Source organism: Phallusia mammillata, chromosome 7 (genome assembly GCF_965637545.1).
Source record: "Phallusia mammillata chromosome 7, kaPhaMamm4.hap1.1, whole genome shotgun sequence".
Classification (NCBI taxonomy): domain Eukaryota; kingdom Metazoa; phylum Chordata; class Ascidiacea; order Phlebobranchia; family Ascidiidae; genus Phallusia; species Phallusia mammillata.
Window position 1 is genome coordinate 6522668 of NC_137258.1, and position 24951 is coordinate 6547618.

The 24951-nt window shown below is 43.1% G+C and overlaps 1 protein-coding gene and 1 long non-coding RNA gene across 10 annotated transcripts in view; one reads left to right on the forward strand and one right to left on the reverse strand.

Annotated features, from left to right (window-relative positions):
- Positions 1–939: 939 nt before the first annotated feature.
- LOC145239230 (teneurin-3-like) overlaps positions 940–24951 on the reverse strand; it is a 76283-nt gene continuing 52271 nt past the window's right edge. For 7 of the 9 annotated variants that reach the window (XM_080102528.1, XM_080102523.1, XM_080102521.1 and 4 more), the window contains 38 exons: positions 23217–23347; positions 22952–23103; positions 17785–18089; positions 16667–16765; positions 16099–16277; positions 13765–13999; positions 13521–13622; positions 13215–13412; positions 12839–13039; positions 11706–11927; positions 11350–11499; positions 10848–11064; positions 10268–10387; positions 9869–10151; positions 9467–9734; positions 9124–9366; positions 8756–8907; positions 8507–8678; positions 8223–8434; positions 7898–8067; positions 7704–7829; positions 7239–7422; positions 6843–7067; positions 6617–6701; positions 6233–6538; positions 5814–6017; positions 5603–5745; positions 5291–5491; positions 4920–5142; positions 4595–4854; positions 4250–4443; positions 3869–4111; positions 3587–3719; positions 3373–3505; positions 3138–3285; positions 2598–3033; positions 2342–2465; positions 940–2237 (listed from right to left, as the gene is read on the reverse strand). In XM_080102528.1, the coding sequence (XP_079958654.1) occupies positions 1543–2237; positions 2342–2465; positions 2598–3033; positions 3138–3285; positions 3373–3505; positions 3587–3719; positions 3869–4111; positions 4250–4443; positions 4595–4854; positions 4920–5142; positions 5291–5491; positions 5603–5745; positions 5814–6017; positions 6233–6538; positions 6617–6701; positions 6843–7067; positions 7239–7422; positions 7704–7829; positions 7898–8067; positions 8223–8434; positions 8507–8678; positions 8756–8907; positions 9124–9366; positions 9467–9734; positions 9869–10151; positions 10268–10387; positions 10848–11064; positions 11350–11499; positions 11706–11927; positions 12839–13039; positions 13215–13412; positions 13521–13622; positions 13765–13999; positions 16099–16277; positions 16667–16765; positions 17785–18089; positions 22952–23103; positions 23217–23347 (7874 nt within the window). In that variant the 3' untranslated portion in view covers positions 940–1542. Of the gene's footprint in view, positions 2238–2341; positions 2466–2597; positions 3034–3137; positions 3286–3372; positions 3506–3586; positions 3720–3868; positions 4112–4249; positions 4444–4594; positions 4855–4919; positions 5143–5290; positions 5492–5602; positions 5746–5813; positions 6018–6232; positions 6539–6616; positions 6702–6842; positions 7068–7238; positions 7423–7703; positions 7830–7897; positions 8068–8222; positions 8435–8506; positions 8679–8755; positions 8908–9123; positions 9367–9466; positions 9735–9868; positions 10152–10267; positions 10388–10847; positions 11065–11349; positions 11500–11705; positions 11928–12838; positions 13040–13214; positions 13413–13520; positions 13623–13764; positions 14000–16098; positions 16278–16666; positions 16766–17784; positions 18090–22951; positions 23104–23216; positions 23348–24050; positions 24131–24951 lie in introns of those variants that run through there. The other 2 variants (XM_080102529.1, XM_080102522.1) reach the window with 2 other exon arrangements.
- On the forward strand, positions 15434–16931 carry LOC145239232 (uncharacterized). Its single transcript, XR_013862255.1, has 2 exons — positions 15434–15942; positions 16580–16931. It is a non-coding gene; the product is annotated as an uncharacterized LOC145239232 (long non-coding RNA).

A 24951-nucleotide genomic window follows, 5' to 3' on the forward strand; every position in this document is an offset into this window, starting at 1 on the left:
CCCGCTGAACGTGAAAACTTGTTTTTCGAATCAGTGTGAAACTATAATTTTTTTTTCGGGGAGTGGTTGACAAAAATGTCCAACAAATGTCACATTTAATTTTTGTTTCAATTTAAATAGTTCAGTAGCATGCATAACTTCGCATACAAAAATAGACTTTTCAATTGTATTTCTATGCTGCTGTTATAATACTACGCTACTTATTGTGGTTTTGGTCCATGTTTTAAGTAGGTTGAGTTTGTTTCGCTTGGTGAAAGAACACATAGCTACACAACGCAGAGTTGCAAGTCGGGCCGGGCTTTACGGGCCGGGTTCGGGTTCGGGCCGGGTTCGGGCCGGGTTCGGGCCGGGTTCGGGCCGGGTTCGGGCTTAGGTATTTATGAGAAAACGGGCCTAAAACGGGCCTGACTTTACGTTCCGTTTCCGCCATTTTTTAGTAACTATTCTCTGGCTTTGACCTAATGCCCACCTTGCTTTAAAACGTATTGTTTACCCCATTGTCTACTATTGTTCATTGTGTTTGTTGTCTTTTTTTCTCATCCTTTGTTGCGAGGCTTTCGTGGATAGGCCTGTCAATCAAAATTTCGGGCCTAAACGGGCTTCGCAAAAACGTTTCGGGTCCGGGCCGGGCTTCGGGCTTATACTTTCGGGTTCGGGCCGGGTTCGGGCCGGGTTCGGGCTCAGATTTCGGGCCCGCTTGCAACTCTGACACAACGGCTGGGCAACGTTAAAACGTTAAAATTGTTAGATCAGTACCAATCGCGCTGTAGCTCCACTGTAATACGAAGCGTTGTATGGTGGGAGTTAACCAGAGATTTAAATCCATCTAAATTTCTAAAGATTTGAGCCTCACTTTCACGTATATAATATAAAAATGCTCTGTCTCACAACCAGGTAAGCAAATACACATCGCCATACTTCTAATTTTGGACAAACCAAAACGTTTCTTTCAGGTTTATTGGCAAGGTGTCTGCCAGCACACATGCAAAAAGAAGTACAAGGCGAAACATATATGATTATCTAAAGCAAAAAGCAAGTCTCCGTTCACTTGCCAACGGAACAACGAGGCGCGAGTTTCCCGCCAAACAAAATGCAACCTGCACCGATACCGACGATCACGAGGTGCTTTGAAAATGCGAAAAAATGCAATTAAATAAACAGAAAATTCGTGCGAATCACAGTGGCACAAAAATCGGTAAAAACACGTCAGAGAATCGGCAAAAACAAATCAGTTACGTCAGCAAAACAACTGCGGAGCTATGGCAACGAGCTTAAACAGTACGAGGAAGAAAAATAAACAAAAAACAGCGCGGTCAGCGTTTAGCAGCTGAGGCACCCTCACAGTGGAGAACACAGAGGGCGTCGTCCTACTTCTGTGAGCGGCGAGTTTGGCCGGTAAATATATAGGCACTTAATCGTTCAAAATTTTGTTTTGGAAACTACAACAATACAAGTGGAAGTAATTGTGTTTTCATTCCACGTTGAAACGAACTAAACTTTGCATGTGTTTGCAATAGGCGCGGGTATGAGAAAAAGCTGCGGTTATGTCCTTCTCCTTCTTACAAATTTAACATTCCTTCCGGAATCTGCAAGTTCAGGATAAAGGTCCGCATCGAACGCAAATTCGACCGTCCACGTGGAAAGGGAACCACGCGAGAGAATCTCCTGTCTCTGTCTCTCATTCCACATTGTTTTTAGACCTTGTTTGATCTTAGCCTTTTCACGTGACCACGCATCCACCTCTGCCCTTCGTAACGCTTCACTTGCCACGCGATCACGCTCCACTTCTTCCGAGGAGTAGTCACTGTGACGTGATGACGTGCCGGAATTGACGTAAAGAATTGTTATGACCGCATAACCGGTTTCAACGCGGATTTGTTTTTGATTCGTCGAGACCACGATTGGAGCATCACTACCACCAGGTGTCGCAGCAGTGCTACCACGACGTTGGGGATTTCCACCGTCAAGAATTCGGTCGTGGCCCGAAACAAGCCGTAGAGTTTGCTTGTCTTTTTCGAAAGAGTCAGGCGACTTGGCGAGGAAGACATTCGGTTTCCCTTCCAAGGTCAAGCTCATGGCAGCCGATGCTGAGTCAGCGTCTTTACCGAATATGACGTCAGCACCCTTAATGATGCCACTAAGACGCTTTACGTCATCGGTCGCCGAGTTAAGCACTTGTGTAGCGATGCTACCACGGTCCACAATAAGCACGAGGCCTTGTGCAAACAGGGTTCCGTCTGAAACAAACAAATTTTAATGTTGAGAACAGCTCTATACCAATAGTGTTTCTTAAACAACGTAAACTATTATAACACTGATCAGACGTATATAATTCATATACCTGGAATTACATCTTTTTCGTTTTGCATTTGACGAGTGGGCACAAGTACTGAAGGTGTAACTGTCTGGAGACTCATGTATGCCCTCAAGTGTTGAGAAAGCTGGCACTCAACGCTTGACTTGTCCTAAACCAAATGCTTTGTTAAACAAAAGGTAAAAAGCTTGCTATTACACTTGCTTAAACAGGCATTACAACTTAAAGATTAAAATTTATTACATTTAAAACATGTAACTTATTTCGACAGAATACAACGTACCTTTTGTCTTGAGGCAATCTGTGGGTCTGGAGCAACGTTCTGAAGCTTAAACCCGAGTGCAGTCAACCAAGACGAGGTATCGGTCATGTGATTAAACACTGGCACAGGGTTTACCGGGTCGACAACTTGGAAAGCAGTAAAAACAACGAGTTCTGTTCCAAGGTCTTTCAGTCGGTAAACTCCCGATGACGTCAGCTGACCCACTATTGCGTCATAATCAACTGCTTGCTGTAGCTGCCCTGTACTTTTTTCACGACTGGAGCTTTGGCCAAGGACCGAGTCCGGTGTGATCTTGGGCGCCGATAGTGGCGATAAGGCTTCGCGATTTGCAAACCGAACTAGGCCGGTAGTGACATCATATATGCCCCCGCGGAAGCCAATGGCGACAAAGAGGGAGGGTTCAGAATCATGCAGAACTTGTCCGAATGGTGAATACCTAAAACAACATTTTTGCATTAAGTTTCTTTGCAGAAGTTTCGACCTGTTGCCTGAACATGTCAACCGGACAATCGGATTTGCTCAGTATGATATTACACTTACTTTATTCGCTTCACCATCTTCATTCCGCTGTTAAAAACTCCGATCGGTGACCCCATATGGTCACAAACGATTGACCAGACCTGACCGTCGCTTCGTTCCATAGCGAACAAGTGACCTTCAACGTCATATCGGTACGTTGTGATGCGATCTGCGAATGCAATGTGCGTTAAAACCTGTTTCTGAATCAAATGCTTTAACGTTGAAATTGTTGGACAGGGTACAGATTTTTACTTACGGGAAGTTGCATTAAATGTGTGAGTAAGGCGATCCGGTTTCGCAAGATCAGCGTATAGGAATCGAATCACTTCCCCTGTACGGACATTCACTCTTGTTGTGAGGCGACCGAAACCATCATACGCATATTTGATCTGTTGATTAAAAAAATGAAATAAATTTTGAAATACAAACTGACTGTACTAGGGATTTTACGTTGTTTGTTGATTAATTACCTCATAAGCGTCGTCTAATCTGTATGCGGTGGTCAGATGGCCCATGCTGTCGTATTCGAATACCTCGTTGCCTCTTTGCTGCAGGAAACCGTCCTTGTCAAAGCGGTACTGCAAGTCTCCGCAAGACGTCAATCTATTACAAAACCATTCCTCAATATTTTGCAAGTTAAAACAATATACATTGGCAAGACATTGTAAAAACGCTACAAATTGATATTCTGTACTATTAACGTTTCCTTAAAGGATTCTGTTTTATGCAATTGATCACCGAAGTATCTTCACCTTCCATATTTGTCGTATCTCAGTGTCGTTAACACCCCGTTTTCTTCAATCTTTGAAAGCTTGCCATCAGCGTCGTAGGTGTAACGCCACTTAGTGGTTCCATCAATGGCACACGACTTGAGTTCGCCTTTGCTTGTGTAGCTATACCCGACAGTAGTCACGTTGTCATCCAGCCCACTGACTGTAAGCAAGTCAATTCGTCCAGCCTGGTCATAGCTGATTCCAAGGTTATAAATTGGAGCCCTAATGAAAGAAATAAGCAGTTTGAAATATAGCCTAGGAACGATAAAATAAATGCTGTAATTTCCTGCAATTGTTACAACCAATGCGTTTTACCCATAAAGTGGATGATGAAAATATAGTTATGCCTGATTAACGTACCGAAACATGTAAAGGCTGACACCAGTGATCCTGCCACTGTTTTGGGACTGCTTAGAAAGAGTTACAGTGTCTGTGCTGATTGTGTAGATCTGGTCGAAGTCGATGACCTTATACGGTCCGAATGTGGTTAACTTGCCCGAAACATCGTCGTAACTGTAGAACTCCTGCGGCAGTCTAGTTCCGTTTACCTTTACCTAGAGAACAAAACGCAATGTAAAAATGTGACCAAACTTCCGTAGAACTTGTATATATGTAATAAAATCGTTGCAATAACTGCATTTTTTATGAGTGCCTAATTTTAGTCAAATACCACTTTGATCTATCAGAGCTTTATGTAACATTTACCTGAATACTGTCCAAACGCAAATTCACGTCGTTAGTGTAATCAAACACGGCAAGTAGGCCGCCATCGGTCGATGACGTTACTGTATGACGTTGCACCAGAGGTCCATTCCTGTGAAAGCGTAGCGTACATCGGTCAGTGCTCACGGACACGATTTCTCCCGATTGAGGATCGCGCAGCATACTGGTGCGTGTGCCGTCATGCAGAACCTCGGTCATGTGACCGTGCGCGTCATAGCGAAATATGCTTTTGCGTTTCTCACCTATAAGAAAAACCATAAGTCAAGAAGGTTGCACAAATTTTTACATTGTTAAAGTCGTTGTTTACCAGGATAGTAAACAGCCAGGGGACTTCCATGGTCATTGTTGTCCAGCACCAACATGTCGACGCCATCGGCGCCGATAAATGTCGTCCGAACGAAACCAATGCCGATACGTCGGTCAAGCGTGTATGTTAGTCCTGATGGCAGGGTCAGTTTGTGTAAGTTGCTGCTTCCGTCGTATGCAAAAGTAAAGTGGCCCGTGGAATGGGGTGGAATCATGCGCGCCATCTAGTAAAAAATATAAGTAAGGTTACTTTTTGGATGCACACTGGTAAAGACTTTAATGTGGCAGTTATAATTCGAAATATTCTAACCAAACCTGTTGGCAAACATGATAAAATAGCCCTATTGCGGTTTGATTAAATTGACAACTTACTAAATTTCCATATGTATAGCGCCAGGTGTTGCCATCTGGTGTGCGCACACTCTGCATGTTGCCGCTAGCGTCGTAAGTGATGTGTTCGGTGTGACGACCTCGTTGCCACGTGCTCGCGTGACCTTTGGGGTCATAGGTTACGTTTACAGGGCTTATAACGTTGTTTGGCATCCAAAGGGTAGGAAGTCCCCGATCGTTATACTGGAAATGTCCAAAAGATTATAGTTAACCTCCATACAACTTATAACTGGAAGGTACAAAACTCGATAGGTTTTCGTGCAACATTTTACCCGTTGGTATTTAGGATTTTACCTGGACGCGAAGCATAAACTTGGCATGATCGTCATAAATCTTCTCCATTTTTAAAGCTTGAGAGTAATCCAATGAAAGGATGTTTCGCCCGTTAACAGCCATTCGTCTTCCTAGAAGGAACTGACTGGTGTGGGAACCAGATCCTAAAAAAATCGATTGAGTAAAACTGTGGATTTTCTAGCAAGGAATGTGGATAAACTCAGGATCTTACCGGCATCCTTCTCTTTTCTTGTTCTCCAGACGATCTCATTTTCCAAGGGGTCCGATGGAAGACGGATTGTTCTCTTAGCGAGGAAGGGTGCGGTCAGTCCTAAGACTGGATGCGGTTTTGTCTCCAGAATCAAATCGGAATCGTCAAGGTAGTGCACGGAAATAGAATTGTCAGTCCATCGCTTGTATGTCGTCATCATTGCACCTACAAATAGAAAATGATGCTAAATTCAATTCTTGAAGGTTCTACTAAGCGGGCATTTCGATTTTGTCGATTTTGGTGAATTTTGATAGGTTACTGTGACCAAAAAGGGATATAACCTTGAAAACAAAACCAATACAAGCTCTGTACGTCCAGTCAGTATATTCAATAAAGATATGACTAAGTTTAAGACTGTTGTTGGTACACCAGTCACAAACCTTCAGTGGTTGTAATTAGATCACATAGGTATCCAGGCTCGGTGCTGATCACAACATCACGACGCCCAACTCCCATTTTAGTCGATCCCGCCGATGTCGCAGCTGTTTCGATGGTGACCGTGTACCGGGTAGCGTTGACGCTGCGATGCAATGACGTCATCGAACCGGTTGGCGAAACCGCGGTGATGACGCGTCCGTAAACGTCATAGATGTAGAACGACGACGCATAACGACCGTAAACGCTGGACAATATAAGACCACTGTCTTCGCTTTGGTAAGTGAATGCCGCGATTGGAGTTGCTGAGTCTAAACAGGGAAAAAATAATGTCAATTCTGTCTTGAAATTTTTAGAGCTATTTTTTCGCTGTATGTGTTATTTGTTACCTTGGACGATTCTGGTGATATCTCCATCCCTGTTGACTGTTAGCCCAAGGTTCTGTCGGTTTGGCAAGGCGATCTGGAAAGGTCTCTGAACACACACAAAATAATGCAAATTAATTGCTATAGCAAACACTTTTCATTAACAGCAGATTCGTCTAGCACAATATTAACACTTTAAAAGTACACAAAAAAGTACTAGTGCACAAAATTTTATCGAGTATGTTCTCACCCCGCTGGCATCATAATCAATTTGAAGCCGATTGCCATTCACATCACGGATCACGTGGAGTCGACCACGTGTTGTATAGGCAAAGTTGTAGAGCAATGATCCGGTGATGACGTTGCGGGTTTCCACGTGGCGACCATCGCGGTTAAATACGTACAGCTGATTGGCGTCCGGGTTGGCCACGTGATACTCAGCGCGGGAGTTCAGGGAAGGTAAGGAATGCACCACCTAAAATAAAGGACGTTTTTTTACCAGACAGCTTTTGAAGCAAAATTTAGTTTTAGACATTAAAAAGCTAACCGAATTAAACAAACAATTTGACAGCAATCAAACTAAGGCATACTTATGTAAAACGCGAATGTCCGAGTTGAACTTGAACCAATATTTTTTACAACCTACTTTTCGAATTCGAAGATTCAATTGGTCAGCGATGTACACGCTGCCATCAGGTGTCGCTGTAACTGCGGTTGGATTGTGTAGAGAAGCACTGCGTGCAAAGTTGCCATCGCCAGAGAAGCAGTTGCACTCCTGAACTGCGCAATCACACTTGGAGTCGACACCAGCTATGGTGGAAATGCGCCCGCTGAAATAAACGTATCCAAATTGTTTTAGGTTGAAACAGTAGAACTTGTGTTATGAGTGCTGTGAGTGTAGTGTGGTGGTGTTTTCGTATCTAATATATGCAACGTGCAGACGTCGTATTGTCTGTCTGCAAAAGGAAGAGGCGCCTAAAATCTGTGTATCAATCTAAACGAGTGATAAAACAATATAGGTTTTACAACTTCCACATAAAAGTCGATATCCGTTTTATGATTACATATACAAAATCAATATTAAAGAAAGCAACTCCCACGCTAAATTCACCTGTAAGGATCCACCCTTCTGACTCTGTGGATAAACTTTTGATCCGACTCGGCAATGATAAGTGCGCCATCTGCTGGTGAAACTGATATCGACGTTGGTGAGATAAGGCTCACTTTTCTGGCATCGCTAAATTAAATAGGAAAAAAATTAAACTCTGTTTTTAATTAATATTTTTACCAAAGTAAAAAACGAACCGATCGTCTGGATTCTTGGCTACAGCCCTTGTGCAGTGTACCGGAACGCCAGCTGCTAGCGAGGCGTGACGTTGAGTGACGTCAATACGTACCACCACGTCACCATCAAGTACGTAAAGCATGTCATCCAAATGACTGATGGCCAACCCAGTGGGAAATGTGAATTCGACCTAAAGATGTGACTTGTATTAGAAAACCCTTACCATTAAGTTTAAATCTGTCATATATATTTTTTCCCGTCTAAAAGATAACGAAAAATTAGAAAAATCTTTCTATAGGTTGAAATCTATCATAGATAGTGTTTCAGAATGAATTGGGTTTATACCTGGTCTAAGCTGATGGTTCCCGAGCATGGGATGGGTCTTGTTCCCGACACCAGCAAGCTGCCTGCAAATGTACTGACTGTGCGGGTCAAAGGGTTCACAGTTCGAATCCTTGTCCCATCCACAAAGTACAGGCGCCCGTTTTTATCCAAGGCTAGACCTTTTGGTGCTGACAGGCGAGCCGAGGTGGCTGGTCCGTTATCACCGCATTCGTCTATTAACAGAAGATTTTAGGTTTATTATAAAGCGTCGGCAATATAGCAACACTGTGTGGTATCATTCATACCATTTTGAAGGGGATAACAAGCAGCACTATTTCCAACCACCACTTCATAGTTGGTTGGAAGTTCACGACTACTTCTTGGTGCTGACATGCGACGCAGTTTGTAGATCTGGCGCTCGTTTGGGTTTGAAAAGTAAAGAACTCCGTCAGAGGTAGGACTGACCGCCATGTAGTACTGCAATGTAAATAAATATTTTTTTTGCAAAACCAGATCTATATTTTTTCGACAGGATGAACAGATGGTGATTTTACCTTTGCCGGTGCGCTGCGTGTGGAGTAAAGACTGGTGGCTGTGCCATTCGAGTCGATCTTGCGGATGAAATTATGGTCGCCGACGTAAACGCTACCGGAGGTGTCGCTCGCCAAAGCAACTGGTGACAAAACTTGTGTGCGTGCAGCAGGACCTATAAGAAAACCATAGTTTCGGTGCTTGTAGTCTTAACTCCATGGATCAAACAGTTTTATTCCAAAAGTCATTTTTTTACAAGAGTTTTCGAGTGCGAATGGATAGAATACATTTAGCGACACAGAACCAGTCTAAACAAAATTTTAACAAACTTTAATAAATACAGGATTTTTTACTAATTTGATTATATTCCAAAACCATATGAGCTGCTTACCGTTGCAGCCGCTACAAGACTCATGTCTGGTCATGCCATTTCCCATTACAGTTGACATCATAGGGGGTTGCTCAAGCAGTCGCATCTCGCCCCCATTACCCAGGTGAACTACCCCAGCTTCGGGGTGATAAGTGTGGTGGACGTCCAACGACCAGAGGTCCATGGCCGGGTGACCTTGAACGGTACTGACCAATGTTTTCCACACCTTTTGTGAGCACGCCTCGTATTCATAACCGACCAAAACTACAAAAAGTAAAAATGGTTAAAAACGCATAAAACATACAATAGATATAGGGAGATAACCACACATATATAAGAACTTGCATTAGACACGATATATTACCTTTGGCTTTGACGTTTCCATACACAGAACGACTATAGGCATCAGTTCTCGGCCATTCGTATGTGTAACGGAGGTTGGATTCGGCCTCGAATTTTTTCTCGAATAGTCGACCTTGGATGGCAATCTTAAGATGGATCTGCAGGAGGTTGGCCGGTTTCTCCCCTTCGACCAGCGAAATAGTGAGAATTGAAGTGTAACCAGATGCACGACTGCTGAGGTAAACGAGGGAGGTTTCTGTGCCTGGAAGGTTGACGGCTTGTCTGATTGCCTAAGGAACAAATATTGACATGAATCTAGGTAGTTATATCACTGAATATTCTAGGTGTTGAGTTTTGACTAAAAGTTATAGGCAAGTATCCACAATTGCACAGAAGCTCGAAAGCAAAACAATCCAATTATTACCTGTGCCTCAGGAATAACAGTCCCTCTTTCAGCACACTGAGCAGCAGAGTAAGACCTGACGCTGCTAACGAGCACAACAGCACTTGGTTGAGCAAGCAGACTCGCATCACAGTCGGTCGAATCATACACAAGTTGGTTGGGTTGACTGGGTGTGCGCATTTTGACGTCAGGGGCTATGACGTAATCATTCCAGGGTGCAAACACAGTCAGAGTGGTGGGGACAAATGAGGTTCGATGTACGGAGAGAGTGAGAGATCCTCCGCCGTTGACTAGTATGTCATACCTTTGAATTGAAGTATTTAATTTGAGTATTAGAGATGTTTATAGAACTATCACCTCCATATTGTATAGAATAGAAAACAAATGCACTCATGTTTGATATAACAAAAATCAACTTACCATCCATCTGTCCTGGTCTTGGTTGATCCCAACTCAGGATGGTGAGCAATTTCCACCTCAGCGCCTACTAGCGGCGACCCGTCAAGCGTTAGGACTTTTCCTCGTATCACGCTCACTTGTCTGTCAAACGCACATTGTATAATCCCGATTAAAAAGTGCGTCCCGCGGCGGTGGCCGGTCGCTAAAATCGACGTCTTAATCTATTTTCGCCACTCGCTTTTTAAGCAGTTTATTACCGGATGAGAGAAGATATAAATAGCCGGCAAGAGGCCAAGTTTGGTTATGCGTTGGCAAAGAGTCAACATATCAACACGGGTTGAAATGAAGCGTCGGATAAAGTAGATGTGGTGGCAATACGGATAAGTTACCGGGAGAAGCGAAGTGTCGACTACAATGAGGCCGGTGATACAGATTTAATGGACATCAAAAACTTTTGGCGGAAATTAGGCGATTTTCTCCCGATTTCGATTTAAAGAGACGCGGTAATTTAACGCAAGTCGCTCATTAATCATTGCCTGCGCAGTATTTTATAACAGATTCAAAAATTACCGCCACTATTCATAATAGCAATAAAGCTTACTTTTGGTTGAATTTTGAGCTCTGGGCTCCTCGCTGAATGCCGTTGTCGTTAATAAGAAACCGAACTCGCTCGTAGAAGGATGATGTGGCTTTTAGTGGGTTCCTACCGTAGACGCGCGAGATCTCGTGGGTTGGATTCAGCGAGCCTCTACACTGGGTGCTGTGACTACAAGCACGCTGGGAACAACAGTCTGGATCCTGACAATCCGTGAGCGTATCTAAAGAATAAGATGAACTGACGTCACTAAAACTGTATTTTGTTAAAAACCGTGTATATTTAGTTACCTGAATCAATTATATTTGTTTTTGTACACCTATATTTCATAAAATTAGTTTAGCTACAGGCAGTGCACATTATTTCGATTCATATGGTCTCATCAGTGCAACCGGTGGAAAGAGACAGGCCGTATTGGCTAGTGTAGCCATGTAGGTCAAAATAGTGTGCATTGTATCCAGCTTATCATATACTGGCTTGAGTTTAGTTCACTTATTCGATTAGTTACCGTGGTCGTTGTCTCTTCCGTCATTGCACATCATTTCCACCTCCACGTTGCAGCTTTCTCCCTTCCACCCGGACGAGCAGGAGCAGTAATACTCCCCTTCCGCATCACGGATGCAGTTGCCGTGTCCAGAGCAATCGTTGGGACATCCGACTATAAATATATACACATTTGTTTCAACCAACAAAAATATACTATAGAACAAGGGGAAATATGATGTAACTTGACCAAAGTGCTACGCCAGGTTGTTACGTTTTAAGTTCGATGCCCGTTCGGTGAGCGGTTAAACTTTCACCAAACATAGATTAGAAAATCCTATACTACATCATGTGCCAAACGAACGTTAAAAACGAACTTACCAAAAGTGCATGAGTGTCCGTTCCAACCAAGGTCGCAGAGGCACATGCCGTTCATACAAGTCCCGTGTTCATCGCACTTCAGAGGGCACTCTCTTACATCACACGCATCACCGGTCCATCCGTCGTTGCAGCGACACTCTCCGTCCACGCAAGCGCCGTTGTCATGGTGACATGCTGGTCTGCACATCGCTGCAGCAGGGGGAGGGTTCAGACTTGCTAGGTCTAACGTGTGTGTGTGTGTGTGTGTGTGTTGTGTTTGTTCGTATGTGGTTGTGTAAATTTAAGAGTTGGGCACCAAGGGTGTGGTTAGTATTTTTTGTGTTGTGATTGTAAATTCGAATTTGCAGAATCACAAGATTTTTTTAACAATCATGATAAAAATGTAGAGATGATGTCGTTAAACATATGATGTTTAAGGACAATATTGTGATGGGGGTTTGGTTATCGTGCGTTGTATTGATGATTGGTGTTTGATTATTTTTGTTAGAATGACACGGCAAGCAAAATTAGGGGAAGAGAGAGAGAGAGGAAACAAAAAAACAATAATAAATAAAAAGGTTACAACTACAACACAACTCCATACAAAGCTAATGTTTAATGCAAAAACACAAAATATATAAATAGTAATTACTGCATAAACCAAACTAAAACCTACAACAAACCAAATGATAAAATATGACTAATCAAATCATGCAGAAACACGCATTCAATGACATGTTAACTGATGACGTCACATCAGACGTCACGAGCTTCCCTTTTCTACTACACATGCGGAAAAGAGAACATGAGGTTTTTGATCTCAAACAAGTCCCCATTCTATTTTAATACTACTTGCTACAATGCAAGCTTTTTAATTTTCACTGCAAACCAACTAGCACCCAGTCATCGGTGCAGTTTGTGTTGAAATGTGATATGATTTAATGTAAGAGTGTTTTAGCTTGCTACTAAAACAGTAAGGTGTGTTTCAGTGTGTGAATTTTAGCATGTCAAGTTTGTACATTTTTCACAACACTTTAAAGCGGCAAACCAACTTTAAAGTTGCAATGTCAAATTATGCTAGCAGCATGTTTTCTAAATTAACATTGCTGGCCCATTAGCTGTTCAAATAATTAAGACAAAACATGATTGCTTACCTGTGGCGCAGTTGGTGCCACCCCAGCCGGGATCACACACACATTGTTTGGTTACTGTGTCCATACGACCGTGTCCAGCACATCCCGCAGGACACGAGGCATCCTCCAGGGAGCACGTGGTTCCCATCCAGCCTCGATTACATCTACACTGGCCCTTGACGCATATTCCATGTCCGGAACAACCGGGGTCAACGCAGTCCACTACAAAAGAAGTGTCAAGACTTTTAGGTCAATAGAACAGCAATATTACCATGGTTTTTTAGCCTCGCGTTCACAGAAAAGCTTAGAAAACTAGTCGAAACATGGATTGATAAAAAATGCTTTCTCATTTGACTTTTGTAAAGCTATTTAAGCTGTAACTTATTGGAGAGCTCACCTTCTTCACAGGCTTCGCCTTTAAATCCCTGTTCACATTCGCAGACGCCGTCTCCCCCGCAGGTCCCATGACCTCCGCAGTCAGGTACTAAGCACTGGTCTGACCTCGTACCGCAGTCGACTCCTTTCCAACCCGAGAAGCAAACACATTTTCCGTGGGCGTAAACACCATTTCCACGACAGTGTACTGAGCAAGAAACTGAAAACAAAAATCTGTTATGTAGATCATAAGGATTTATTAACTTGTACATTTTTAGCTGTAAATGGTTGAAATTTACAGATTTGGTTTAACAAGTGGGCTGTCTACCTTGAGAGCAGTCGCTGCCTTGAAAACCGACGAAGCAGTGGCACCTGCCAGCGATGCAGTCACCCTTGCCTCGACAACTGTTGGGACATTGCGACAATCCCTCTGTGAATAAAAACATAATTGGAACAGATGTCAACCATGCTGCAAGTGGAATGGATTGTTTTATTTTCACGTGTTTGGAAAAATATTAATATTTTGAGCGATTAAATTTCTCAGAGGTTTGCAAATTTAAATGTCATTGTACCTGAAATTGATGTTTTTAATTCGACCAATTCCACGTTTTCGCCGTCGTTAAACACAGCGAGGTGCCAAGTGCCAGGTTCCATGAATTGGAGGAATCCAGTATTTACTCTTCCTTCCGACGAGGAAGATACGCTTCTTCTGGACCTGGATGATTCGATGGCGAATGTGGCAAACGAGGTTTGAAGCGCCCGAGTAGATGGCAGAGCGTCGCCATCAATCCTCTCGAAAAAATTGAACTGGAATAAAATGTGTAAGGTTAAAAGATAAACTAGACCCAGTCAAGAGCATTGTTATGTCTAAAACCAGACTAACAGAAAAATGTAGCAATTAAGTAGCTATAACGACAAACTCTTAATAAAGTGTAAAAGTGTCAATAGGAAGTGAAACTTTGAAATACGAACAAGGTCAAATCATTTTAAGTCACAGAGAATCTGTACGAAGGTGGGGTGAGGGGAGTGCACCTCAACTACAGACTTCAGGCGCCTTTCTAAATCCTATCCTTATCTCATTTTGCCAGGCTTCGACGTGTACTGCATCCTGGCTTATTTTATAATTCGCTAAAAGGGGTGAGATTTGGACCATGATGGTACAAACGTATAAAGTTCATGTGGTTTGGAACCTTTAGTTTATGAAAACTGGCTGGGTGGGGGCAAGTTGAACAATTCGGCGAAGACGACTTAGGCGGCTATTGTAGTGAAATAGGGGTACAAGGTAGCCGGAGCAACATTATGATACTGTGATAACAACGGACCAATGACAATTAATCCCTATAAAACTTTATACACCTGTTGAGAACGTCTGATCCCTACTAACGATACCAAGCACAGCTGTATGTATTTTGTGTCTCCATGACGTAATTTTTTTCCGCGTTAGGTCGATTTACCGCGTTGTGTTATGCGTTTAGCGTCACCGGAACAAACGATACATTAGCGGTGGTTCTATTCCCAGGTTGTGACCTAAGTTCGGCCTTCATTCAAGGTTTGCAAGTAGGGGTCGCGTAAAACCGACAAATATTTGTAAACATACATCTGCTGCTATGACGTATTGCATTTCTAGCAACATTGGACCTTGACAACTTGTATTGTCAACAAACATGTGTGCGTAACGTGACTGGCAAAGTCCTGACTCAATTTTGACTCGTTCAGACCACCCACACAGTACATGGACTATAGAAATACCGTTGCAAATTCGGACAGTACTAATCCTGGCACGAATCAAGTCGGGACTAGCGCTCACGCGACGTGAAATACATTGGACACGGTTAAGCACTGAGCAAACAGCAGGTCTGACCAACCTCTGAGTAATACGTTCTTGCGACACTATTTGTTTGAAGGTAGAAGACTTTAGGCTTTCGATAAAGAAGATTTATATCAAATGATTGGAAAACTGCGATATTTGAATAAAGGTTTGCCAGACTATTTGAAATTTCAAATCTCCTGCGGTTCGACACAATAATCTTCGTGTCAAGAACTAGGTCAAACAAATAATGCTTTAATCGTGTTGTGGTGTTTTTGGCACGTATCCTCTTAATGGTAACTAAATCCAAGTGATTAAAGTCGCACGTGTAGACAAACATTTCTTGTAACTTAGATTTATTCGGATGCCTGTTTTGATTCTTGCCCTATAAAACGTCCGTTATGTGAAAACATTTTCTTTCAAAACGACACAACGGGACATGTGTCAGTCGTCAGGTTGTTTGACAGGCGACTTACGTTTTCATTTCGCTGACCACTGCGCGGATTACAAGGTATGCGAAGTGTCGGGTTACTGAGGCACTGACGTACTTTCTTGCTCGCAAGTTTGCGCAAAGTATTAAGGACCAAACGCGGCCTGTTTAAAAATGTACCCAGTGTCCAGTGATCAGTAAAGCCCAAACCACCGGTTTAGTGGGAAACTATAGACTACACCTTCTAACAACGGTTTGTCTTGTTTCATGTTGTCATGGTGAATAACATGTTGAACGCACAAGCGGCGTAAAACGGCCCATGGTCGGTTGGGATCGGAGCCTACCTAACTCAAAGTCCGTGACACGAAGCAGAAAACTACTTGACTTTGCAAGTTTGTTTTGACGTGCCCGAGCAGCTGACCTGACGTTGGACCGACTCAAAAGGGTTTCTTGCGTTTTTTGAGCGGCTTTATACCCCTTTGGTGTCCAGTACCAGTACCAACTAATCACAAGGTAATTTTTGGTTGTTTTGTTTAACGTCACCCAAAAGTACAACAGATGGTGACAAGGTCGACCTAAGGATTAAAATTCCTTCTTGAGCAAACAATTAGTTAAAAGAGTTTTGAGCTCGAAATTCGGCTATGTTTAGTTCAACGCTTGTTTCCTTACCTTGGTGTGGGATGGTCTGAGGCCTTTTCTGCCGTACACTGCGATTTGAGCTTTGGATCCCAGCGAGCAGTTAAACTTTATATGATAAGGTTCTTCAACATAAATTTGCATGTAACTAAATGACGCTGGGTTTACTTCAAAACTCGATTTCCGCTTGAACTGCAAAACGTCTCCTGACCCTGAGAAAGCAAATGCATTAGTGTTGTTCCTTGCACTACTAAGTATTTCGATTATGTCCGTGTTCTCGACTCGTTTCAGGCCATGGACCACCGGTCCAGTTAAATGAACATCGTGGACCAGTCCATTTTTAAGTAAGGATAAAGAAAGCATCCACAACAAGCATATTGGCTTCAAATATATTCCTTCATTACAGAATTTCGAGGAGTGATAACAAGCAACTGACAGCTAACAATAAACACTGTAACTTGGATAAGCTTTTTTCGTACTGTACATTCTATAAAATATATGCAACTATTTCCAGTTTAGACCATTATCATCATGGACCTCTGGCTGAGAACCACAGGATTTCTTGAAGAATACTATTTATTTACCATTTACGAGAACTTACCGTCAGGAAGTGAAGGCACAGTGATTATTGAATCTCCGTTGGAACTGCACTTGGTTGGAACACCGACTTTCGAAACAGATACCGGCGAATTGAAGATACCTGTGCGATAAAGTAAATGTAAAAAAACTAGAATTTCAGTAATGAATGTTATCGTTGTTGTATCTTTCTACGGTTACGGAATGCCACCACACTTTGACTGACATGCAGTGATTTCAGTGACTCTTGTCTTCAAGTTTGAAAACTAAAAATAGGTTTCTGATTTCGATCTCTGTCTATCTTAATCAATGCCCTTCAAACATTATCAAAGTACTAAAACTACTTAGGCTTAGCAATTTGTTGCTACAGATGAACGGTTAGATGTTAAAGGCAACCAATTCGGTCCAAAGGTCATGTTGTAAGGTGCTACATACAGAAAAAACAACGTAAGAAACAAAATAAACAAACCGGACCTCGAAATACCAGAAACGCAACACTACGCCATGCAAACTTACAACGTCAATTTCCAAGCATTTATAAATGAGGTATGATGCTCTAACGCTATTATTAATATATTTTTGGAGCATTTATTTTTAAAAGTGAACAAGCCGGGTCGTAATTTCAATTTAGCCTTCGAAGCGAATCTTCTTAATGTCAACGGGGTGATTAATATTCCGTGAAGCCCTCGGCACCAAGGGTCGCCTGATTTTGGTATCAGGCCAAGTAATACATAAATGCCTGGGGGCCGAGGTTGCGGCACGAACGGGCATAAACAGACATCCCTTATCGGTCCCGGCATCTCTACCACGCCAAAGGTTCTCGACCCCAGTCATAATGTAGACACAATAGTGGTGCTAATTATGCACGAGGTCGTGTTTTCTTTAGACAGAAGATAGCCATCTGCGAGCTCGCAACTGTAACGACTGCACACTTTTAACCCACGCCTTCTGCCCCTAGCGGCTACAAATCTGTTTATAATAACTTACAATACATACAGTGTGTTTCAAACACCAGGAAAACATTAGAACACGCGATGGTTATTTGTAAGAATTGTAAAGAACAGGTCTTTGGCAAATAATTTTGCATCTTTAGGTAAATCCACATACCGTGGTATTTAAAATACAGACAGGTTTCTTACTCACCTAACACAAATGCAAGCAGCGAAACTCCAAGGATCAAAGAGATGAGGATAAACGAAATAGCGGCGCATTTCCACGAGAACCTTGTCCTAAATCGACTTCGAAACTTCTTAAAACTCCCTGTGTACTGTTGCCTCGATTCTCTTCTGTGGTGGTGAAGGTTGTGGTCAAAGTGGTGACGCCCAGCCAGGGACGGGCGTTTGCTCATAAAACGGGCTGTGGTGCTGTTCCCGGTCGCCGATGAGTTGGGAGTTGTGTGTGGAGGAAGAGAAGATGGAATCCCGGGAGTGTATCCACCGAAACCCGATCTAAAAAGAACGAAATTTTACAGCCATACCGTAGCAAAAAGTTGAGCTATCTCTAAAAAATCCCAGGTTTAAAGATATACAGAAAGTATTTCTTGTACAGTAATCTGTAAACCGAAATCAAAAGTTTCACTCATACGAAAACTTCAGCGGCAAATGGTACGGCTGACTGAAAACCTTGACATTTTTCTGTGGAACACTTGCGATTCCGTTTGGAGGAATACATGCGGAACTGCCTTGTGTTGCGCTAATGGTAATACAAGGCGACATAATGAGGCGAAGCGTTGTCTAGCCCGTGTTGTTGCACAAACACCTCGCACTTTGTAGACGCGAATTGATTTCGATGTAATCTCGGAAATCGGAGAAATGGCCACTTGACCCTGAATGAACTAAATGCATAGAGATTCGAAAGGCATTGGCATGGCAAAATTGAAATTTGGTGCACCCATCTGGGGCAATTTAGCGTCATGGAGCAAAACGCGACGTGCCAAAACGACCAGCTGACCCATAACGTTGTGAGGCTAAGAAAACACTAAACATTAGACAAAACCAAGGTCGCGGCGCGTATACTACCAGTGAACCACGATGCGCGTGAAGTAGTTTGGACGTTTCACAATCCAGAGCATTGTAATTCTATGCATTTCCGTCATCACAACAACGTAGCCAGATGGGTCAAAAATCGGAACCCATACCAGCAGGAGCAATTGTAGAAGACTTGACTTAGCGGCGGGATGACAGTTTTAATGGGCTTGTTTTTACACAAAAACATTTGAAATTGATTGCACCTTGTTAAAAAAGGTGGAAAATTAGGCGTTAGCAGTGTGAATGCAGTGTGAAAGTGAGTAATGACCTCGACGGTTATCCAAGCTAAAAATGAGCATCGATAGCATTTCGTTTTGAGCCAAACGTAAGCAACTAGACCCATTTTGGCTCACAGGGATTAAATAACGCCTTCAAAGCGCTTTTGTGGTGAGTTTTTACTTTTCTTTAATTGACGGGTTTTCGAACCTGACAGGGACGACAAAACACTGGCGCTCGAGTTCTTGAAACGACGTGTTCTTGGCGTTGGATGGCAGGCGGCCTGGCTCCAGCAGCAGGCCGAGACGGGCGGAACAAATAATGGATGGAGGCATGTATGTCACGTGTCACAGTGTAAGGCGAGGCCTAAACCGCTGTTCGGGCACATACGGTACGCTGTACCTAAACCCGGACATGTTTTGATACGCATGACATACATACGAGGGAACTCACTGCCGCCTGGTACCCTGCATGCGTGGACTAATACAGGATGGGGTTAAAATGGGACAGAGATAATTAAGCGAGTCCCTTGACCCACACCCGGTTTGATAGGCATTAGTTGCCCTGTTCAGCTTGGGCAAAGTACCTGTCAGACCAGCGCAATTTTAATTCCTGTAATCGATGCAGCTAGAGGGAACACAGAGAATCCAGTGTCTACTTTGAACACGCCTAATTGCATGTTTTGGGTGAGTCTTCGGGAATTCTAGCCAAGCATAAACCAGGTCTGATGCCATGCAATAAAACATTTCAATCCTTTAGCGGCGACCTTTAGCTGAGAAGCAAACTCCGCGCTCTAATAAAAATGCCTGAATGATCTTAAGCCGAAGAAACCCGGTATTGTACTTCGTCACAGCTAATCGGAAGTGTCACATTCGCACCCAGACGTGTAAGGAATGTTCTGCCTTCAAAGTCGTCTAAGGGCGAAGTTAAGAAGTCAGGACCGAGATACAATTTCACCACAGCCGTCGCCGTCTTTGTGCAGGAGCTTGGCATTGACGCGAGCATACGATGGTTAAAGCCATGTGAGTTAAACCAGACCCTTCTCCTTGCGCCTTCATGGGAGAGCGGTTAGCCCGCAAAGGTTTTCAGGCCAAAATCGACGTTGCAAACGGTCAAATGTCAAACATTGTCTTCGAGATATTTCCGTATTACGTGCATGTAAAAAGCCTAGAATACTTTATTGGAGTTGCAGTAAAGGCTAGCACAGTAGAAGCGGAAGTGTGCAATGAAATGACACCCTTAACAACTTTTCCCACGGCCCAGTGACAAGGGTCCCGGTCCTGATACGCATTTCAGAGCCAATAGGAATTTCCACAACAATGGAACAAAGGTAATGCGGCCTAACAGTGCTTAAAACCGTGTCAGCAAAAGCGAAGAGACAACAGGCTGGCTTCACAAACCTCAACAAGACCAGGATACAATCTTGGACTCTTTATGATATGGATAAATTCTTGGACTCGATCTATAACATTGACATTTTTGGCAACTCAATAATGCCATGATTTTAACAAGTATTGGTAGCCCTCATCCATCACTGGGCGTCATTTTCGACGCGTGTAGCCGGGTTCCACTCACAAGAGCCTTTCCCGTAATGCGATAGACCAGGGAATTAGACTTGATCCGTCAGACTGGTGCGTTAACGAGTTTTTTGGAGGCGCCAAAGCCCGATGTGACGTAGAGACCCACAACAAACCGGAGTTGTTGTGATGAGGACGCAGAATAACGATCAGGATTATAATTTGTTGTGCTGCGGTACATTGCTACTACGCCGTGTACAAAACACACAAGCGGCTCGGTGGTGCATTTTTACGACCAAAAACGTTTGGAGAAATGCGTCGAGGCGTGTTGGTAAATACTGCGTCCACGCTGCACGTGCTTATAATACCACAAGAGTAAAGTCTGTTTAATAACGCCACGAAAACATATAAGCTAAGAGCAGCCTTAAACGCCTTGGTGGACAAGGGGCTACCACAACAAAATTTACAAATGTATAAGTCAAACTAACATCGTTACTGTAGTACATATTACATCCTAAATCTAGCATACTTTGTTGCTCGGTATCGCTCCATTGCTTCGAAGCAAACGCCCTGTAATCTGGGCACGCGTATAATTCGTGGCTGGTGGTCCAATAGTAGGCGTAACCAATGCCTCTAAGAATGCTCGGTCATATTTGCTAGCCGGATTTGTACAATCTCGATTGTTTTTATTCAAGTAAAGCTTGGTTACCAGCACGCTCTTGGACTGACCTTAAAACCATCGGGTTAGCTGATGAAATTGTTGGAGTGTAGTGCTATTCTCCTTTCATAGACGAATGTTTTGCAACTGCAATTAGCGTAATTAACCCCTTCAGCCTTCATGTTTCATATTGTTGGGCGATAATGATATGTACCACTAAGTAGTATATGCTTGCTCAACCAAAGAACAACACTATGTCTGTTTGGATGAGTGACAACGGGTTGCAATGGGGTCGCACAAACTTTGCGTGTGGTCCGCTTGAAACCCAATACAACCGCATATTTCAACCGGCGACATTTTGCAAGGGTGTTGTGCCGACATGGCAAAAGCGTGCCACGAAATTTGGCATTATGTAAGCAAACACACCTTCATGGTGATTGCCATGTGGCTGGAAATAGCACGTTCGGCGGAAATGCTATATGTCAATATTTTGCGGTATATTGCCTATTGGTTCAAAACTGGGACCGTTTTTAACCAAAACCGTTGCCAAACAACCGTTTCAAACACCCCCTTTGAAACACCGGGAGTCGCGTTCCTTTGCTGCGCATTACTAGCACCTGAGCATACCGCCGCGCATCTAGCCGTGACAAACACGTGACATGGTCGTGATCAATCGGTCATGACGATAGATTAATGGTGACAGAGTGGGGCAGGGCCTGCGAACATTTTGCTGCGTATTCACATTTGCCGCCAACAAATTCGGCCCCAGGTTAAGCGTCCCAAGTAAGGGGCAGACTTAATGGCTCATTGAGACGGACAGATGACCAGTTGACGAACGAGTGACCCCAAGAAATGACCACTTGACCCCGATGGATTTAAGTAGTAAGGTGATGCCAATGGGGCCTGTTCGTTGATCCCTTTCAAGGCGTGATCGACGATTGGACAAGTCTTACACAATCGCTAGATACTTGAAGTCTAAAACCTGACTAATTTGTCAACCAACGTTTTCAAATGTTTGTAAACACGATCACGGTGAAAGAGCTGGACTCGGTGAGCAAGCGGATGGTTGAAATCGCGGAAAATACGTTTTATGCGGTCAGGAAAGTTAATGTAAAAACGTGAGCTGGTGACAGGTAGATGATGGGACTGATGGATGGACTGTCAATAAACTTTACTGGACATTCTCCTGTCCACGCGTCAACAACACGTGAAAAATTGTTGCAAAACAGGGATTAGCGCCAAAGTGTCGCCGCCAAACCGCATTATGCCCAGCAAGCAAATTAACAAATCGTCAAGATATCTCACGTGGCTGGAAGGCAACCAGTCGCGACAAAACAAGCGGGCGCGGTTTAATATCTACATGAACCGCGCATTCCACGTTGCCCATACCGAATCCGAAACGTATGTGACACGCGAAGTCACCAAATTAAACTTTAGATCATAATATGAGGCCACCTGTCGTGAACTCTCAAGGAGCGTGAATTTTCCTGTAACTTTCACTTAACAGTAAGGGCGTTGTAACCATATGCGGAAAAAATCTTATACACAAAATTAATTAAAGAAACATTCGATAATAACAAGAATAAATTTGAAATGTTTCAGTGACCAAGTGATATGAAATGCTGAACGGCAAATAAATTAACCAAGCACAAAAATAGCTTTGCCTTTCGCTAATTTTGCTGGGCAAGGACAAACATTTTAGTAAAACTTTAAGCGGACACTGTACATAAACCATAAGTTTTATTCCGATTCTTTGGGTATGTGTCTAAATTTTCAACAACCAAGATACGGCCTACATTATGATTTCATGTGACGTTCACAAATGTGAAACGCACAGTTACCATTATTTGTCAATTGTGTTTTAACTCATAAACTGTAGACTAAAAACTTACCGGTCACTTTCGGTGCCCCTACTGAAGTTCCACATTCCAGTGGCGTCAACCTCGTACGTAGGTTTGAGGGTTGTGGTCACTACAGGGTCGTAATGATCTGCATCCACCGCCATAGGTGCCGTAACGCGTGATGTCATTACTGATGACGGGGCCTGTACGTAAAAATAAGATCGTTACAAGATTGACCGGAAAAAATAAAAACCCTCACAGTCTTAGAGTTGAACAGACATATTAAAGATAATATACTTTGCAGTTACACCTTTACCTGTTGGTTGTAATGTTGGCTGGTTGGGGCCGGTATCGTGTTTGGTGACGTAACTGAGGCCTGGACAGCCCCAGTGCCCATGCGGGGAAGTCCCGGGTGTTGACGGACCTCGTTAGGTGAAGAAGTTGATCCTGTTGAAAATACAGTTCGGGTTTATGCATCGAATTTTAAACTCACTCAACTCAGTTCAAAATATAAATGCCATTAGAACTGAATTTATACTTTATTTGAATACAAAATTGATGTAATGCTATAAAGTAAACGGATTCTTCGTGTATTTTTGGAACAAAATACCTAGTGAATTAAATATATCCGGCTAAAGCGAAACTAACCAAAGTGTTTGTTTGGCCTAAATCAACCGATCGACTGCAGGATTAACACGCGTTCGGTTCCCATCAACAAGCTGGAAACAAGCGCTGCAGTAAGACTGGCGCAAACAGTAGCTGTTGGTAGACCAGGTCACCACACTGGCACTGGTGTTTGTCTTAGATTTAACTAAAACATCGATCACGCTGGAAGGAGCGATTGGCTTCTACACACAGGCCAGATTCTTTGCAACGGGTCACGTACTTTTACTTTACAGAGGCTTGGCGCGGATTTTTAAGCAAACTCGGACATTGGGCACCTGGTCAAGCCCTTACAATGCGTGGAATTACTTGACAGTGAGTTGGTTGCTATCAGCAATCGTAAGTCAACATTGAATAATCCACGCAAACGACCTGGCGGTTTTATTGTTTGGCTTTACTCGTTTATAAGTGCTCTCTATCAAATTCTGAAACCTAACCTAAAATGCCTAACAAACACATCGGATACCAATACGCCATTTTCACTTACTGAATATTATATCAAGTGTCATCATTGATGCGTATCTTCAATGACCAAATCACACAATTCTGCATTAGCTTCAACTAGATTTAAAAAAATTCTTGCATTTACTTATTCATTGCCTCTGCAATATCAAACAAATAAACAAGCTCTTTACACACGGTGCTGTTTAAATACCAATCGTGTAAAAAACGCGGGCAGATCAATGCACACAGCAGGCGAGCGTGTAAATGATGTAAGTTAATACTAGATCAATGTCGTTTGGGGCAGCTGTATGCAAAGCTGACAGGCCTATTACGTTTCCACCACCTACAGCGCGCGAAGGTGGACATAACGAAGCACCCTACTGTGCTTTTGACACAATGATTTATGACTGCACCTCGCACCTGCGAAAAGGACAGTGATGAGGTTTGGCAAATGTTTAAGTAAACATCTGCCATAGATTACATACGAAGCATTTGTTTGGGTTGCGACTTTAAAATCAGTACATTATCATTCACTAGACAACGGGATACGCTTGGGCAAAAAACGGTAATTCACGTCAATCGGTATGCAAATACAACAAGAAGTGTTTAAAACACGCACATGGCCAGTTAATACGAGGTCAAACAGTTGTTTCACTTGTTACACAAACTTCAAACACTTGGTATCACAAATCACTCGCCATTTCCTATCACTTTGCGCTTTTTGTTCTACGACAGCCCCCAAGCCGATTCGCAGGCCAATAAAACGATCGCTTACTGAGTTAATGTTCATGAACGACCGTCCGAGCACCCAGCAATACACAACGTCGCGGGGAAATCGCATTTCTCCGCGCTGCAATAACCAATCGATAGTAATCCAGTTCGGATGCAAGGCCATTGCGTTTGAATTATTTAGCGTTGGCGGAAGAAAAAAAGGCAAAACTGTG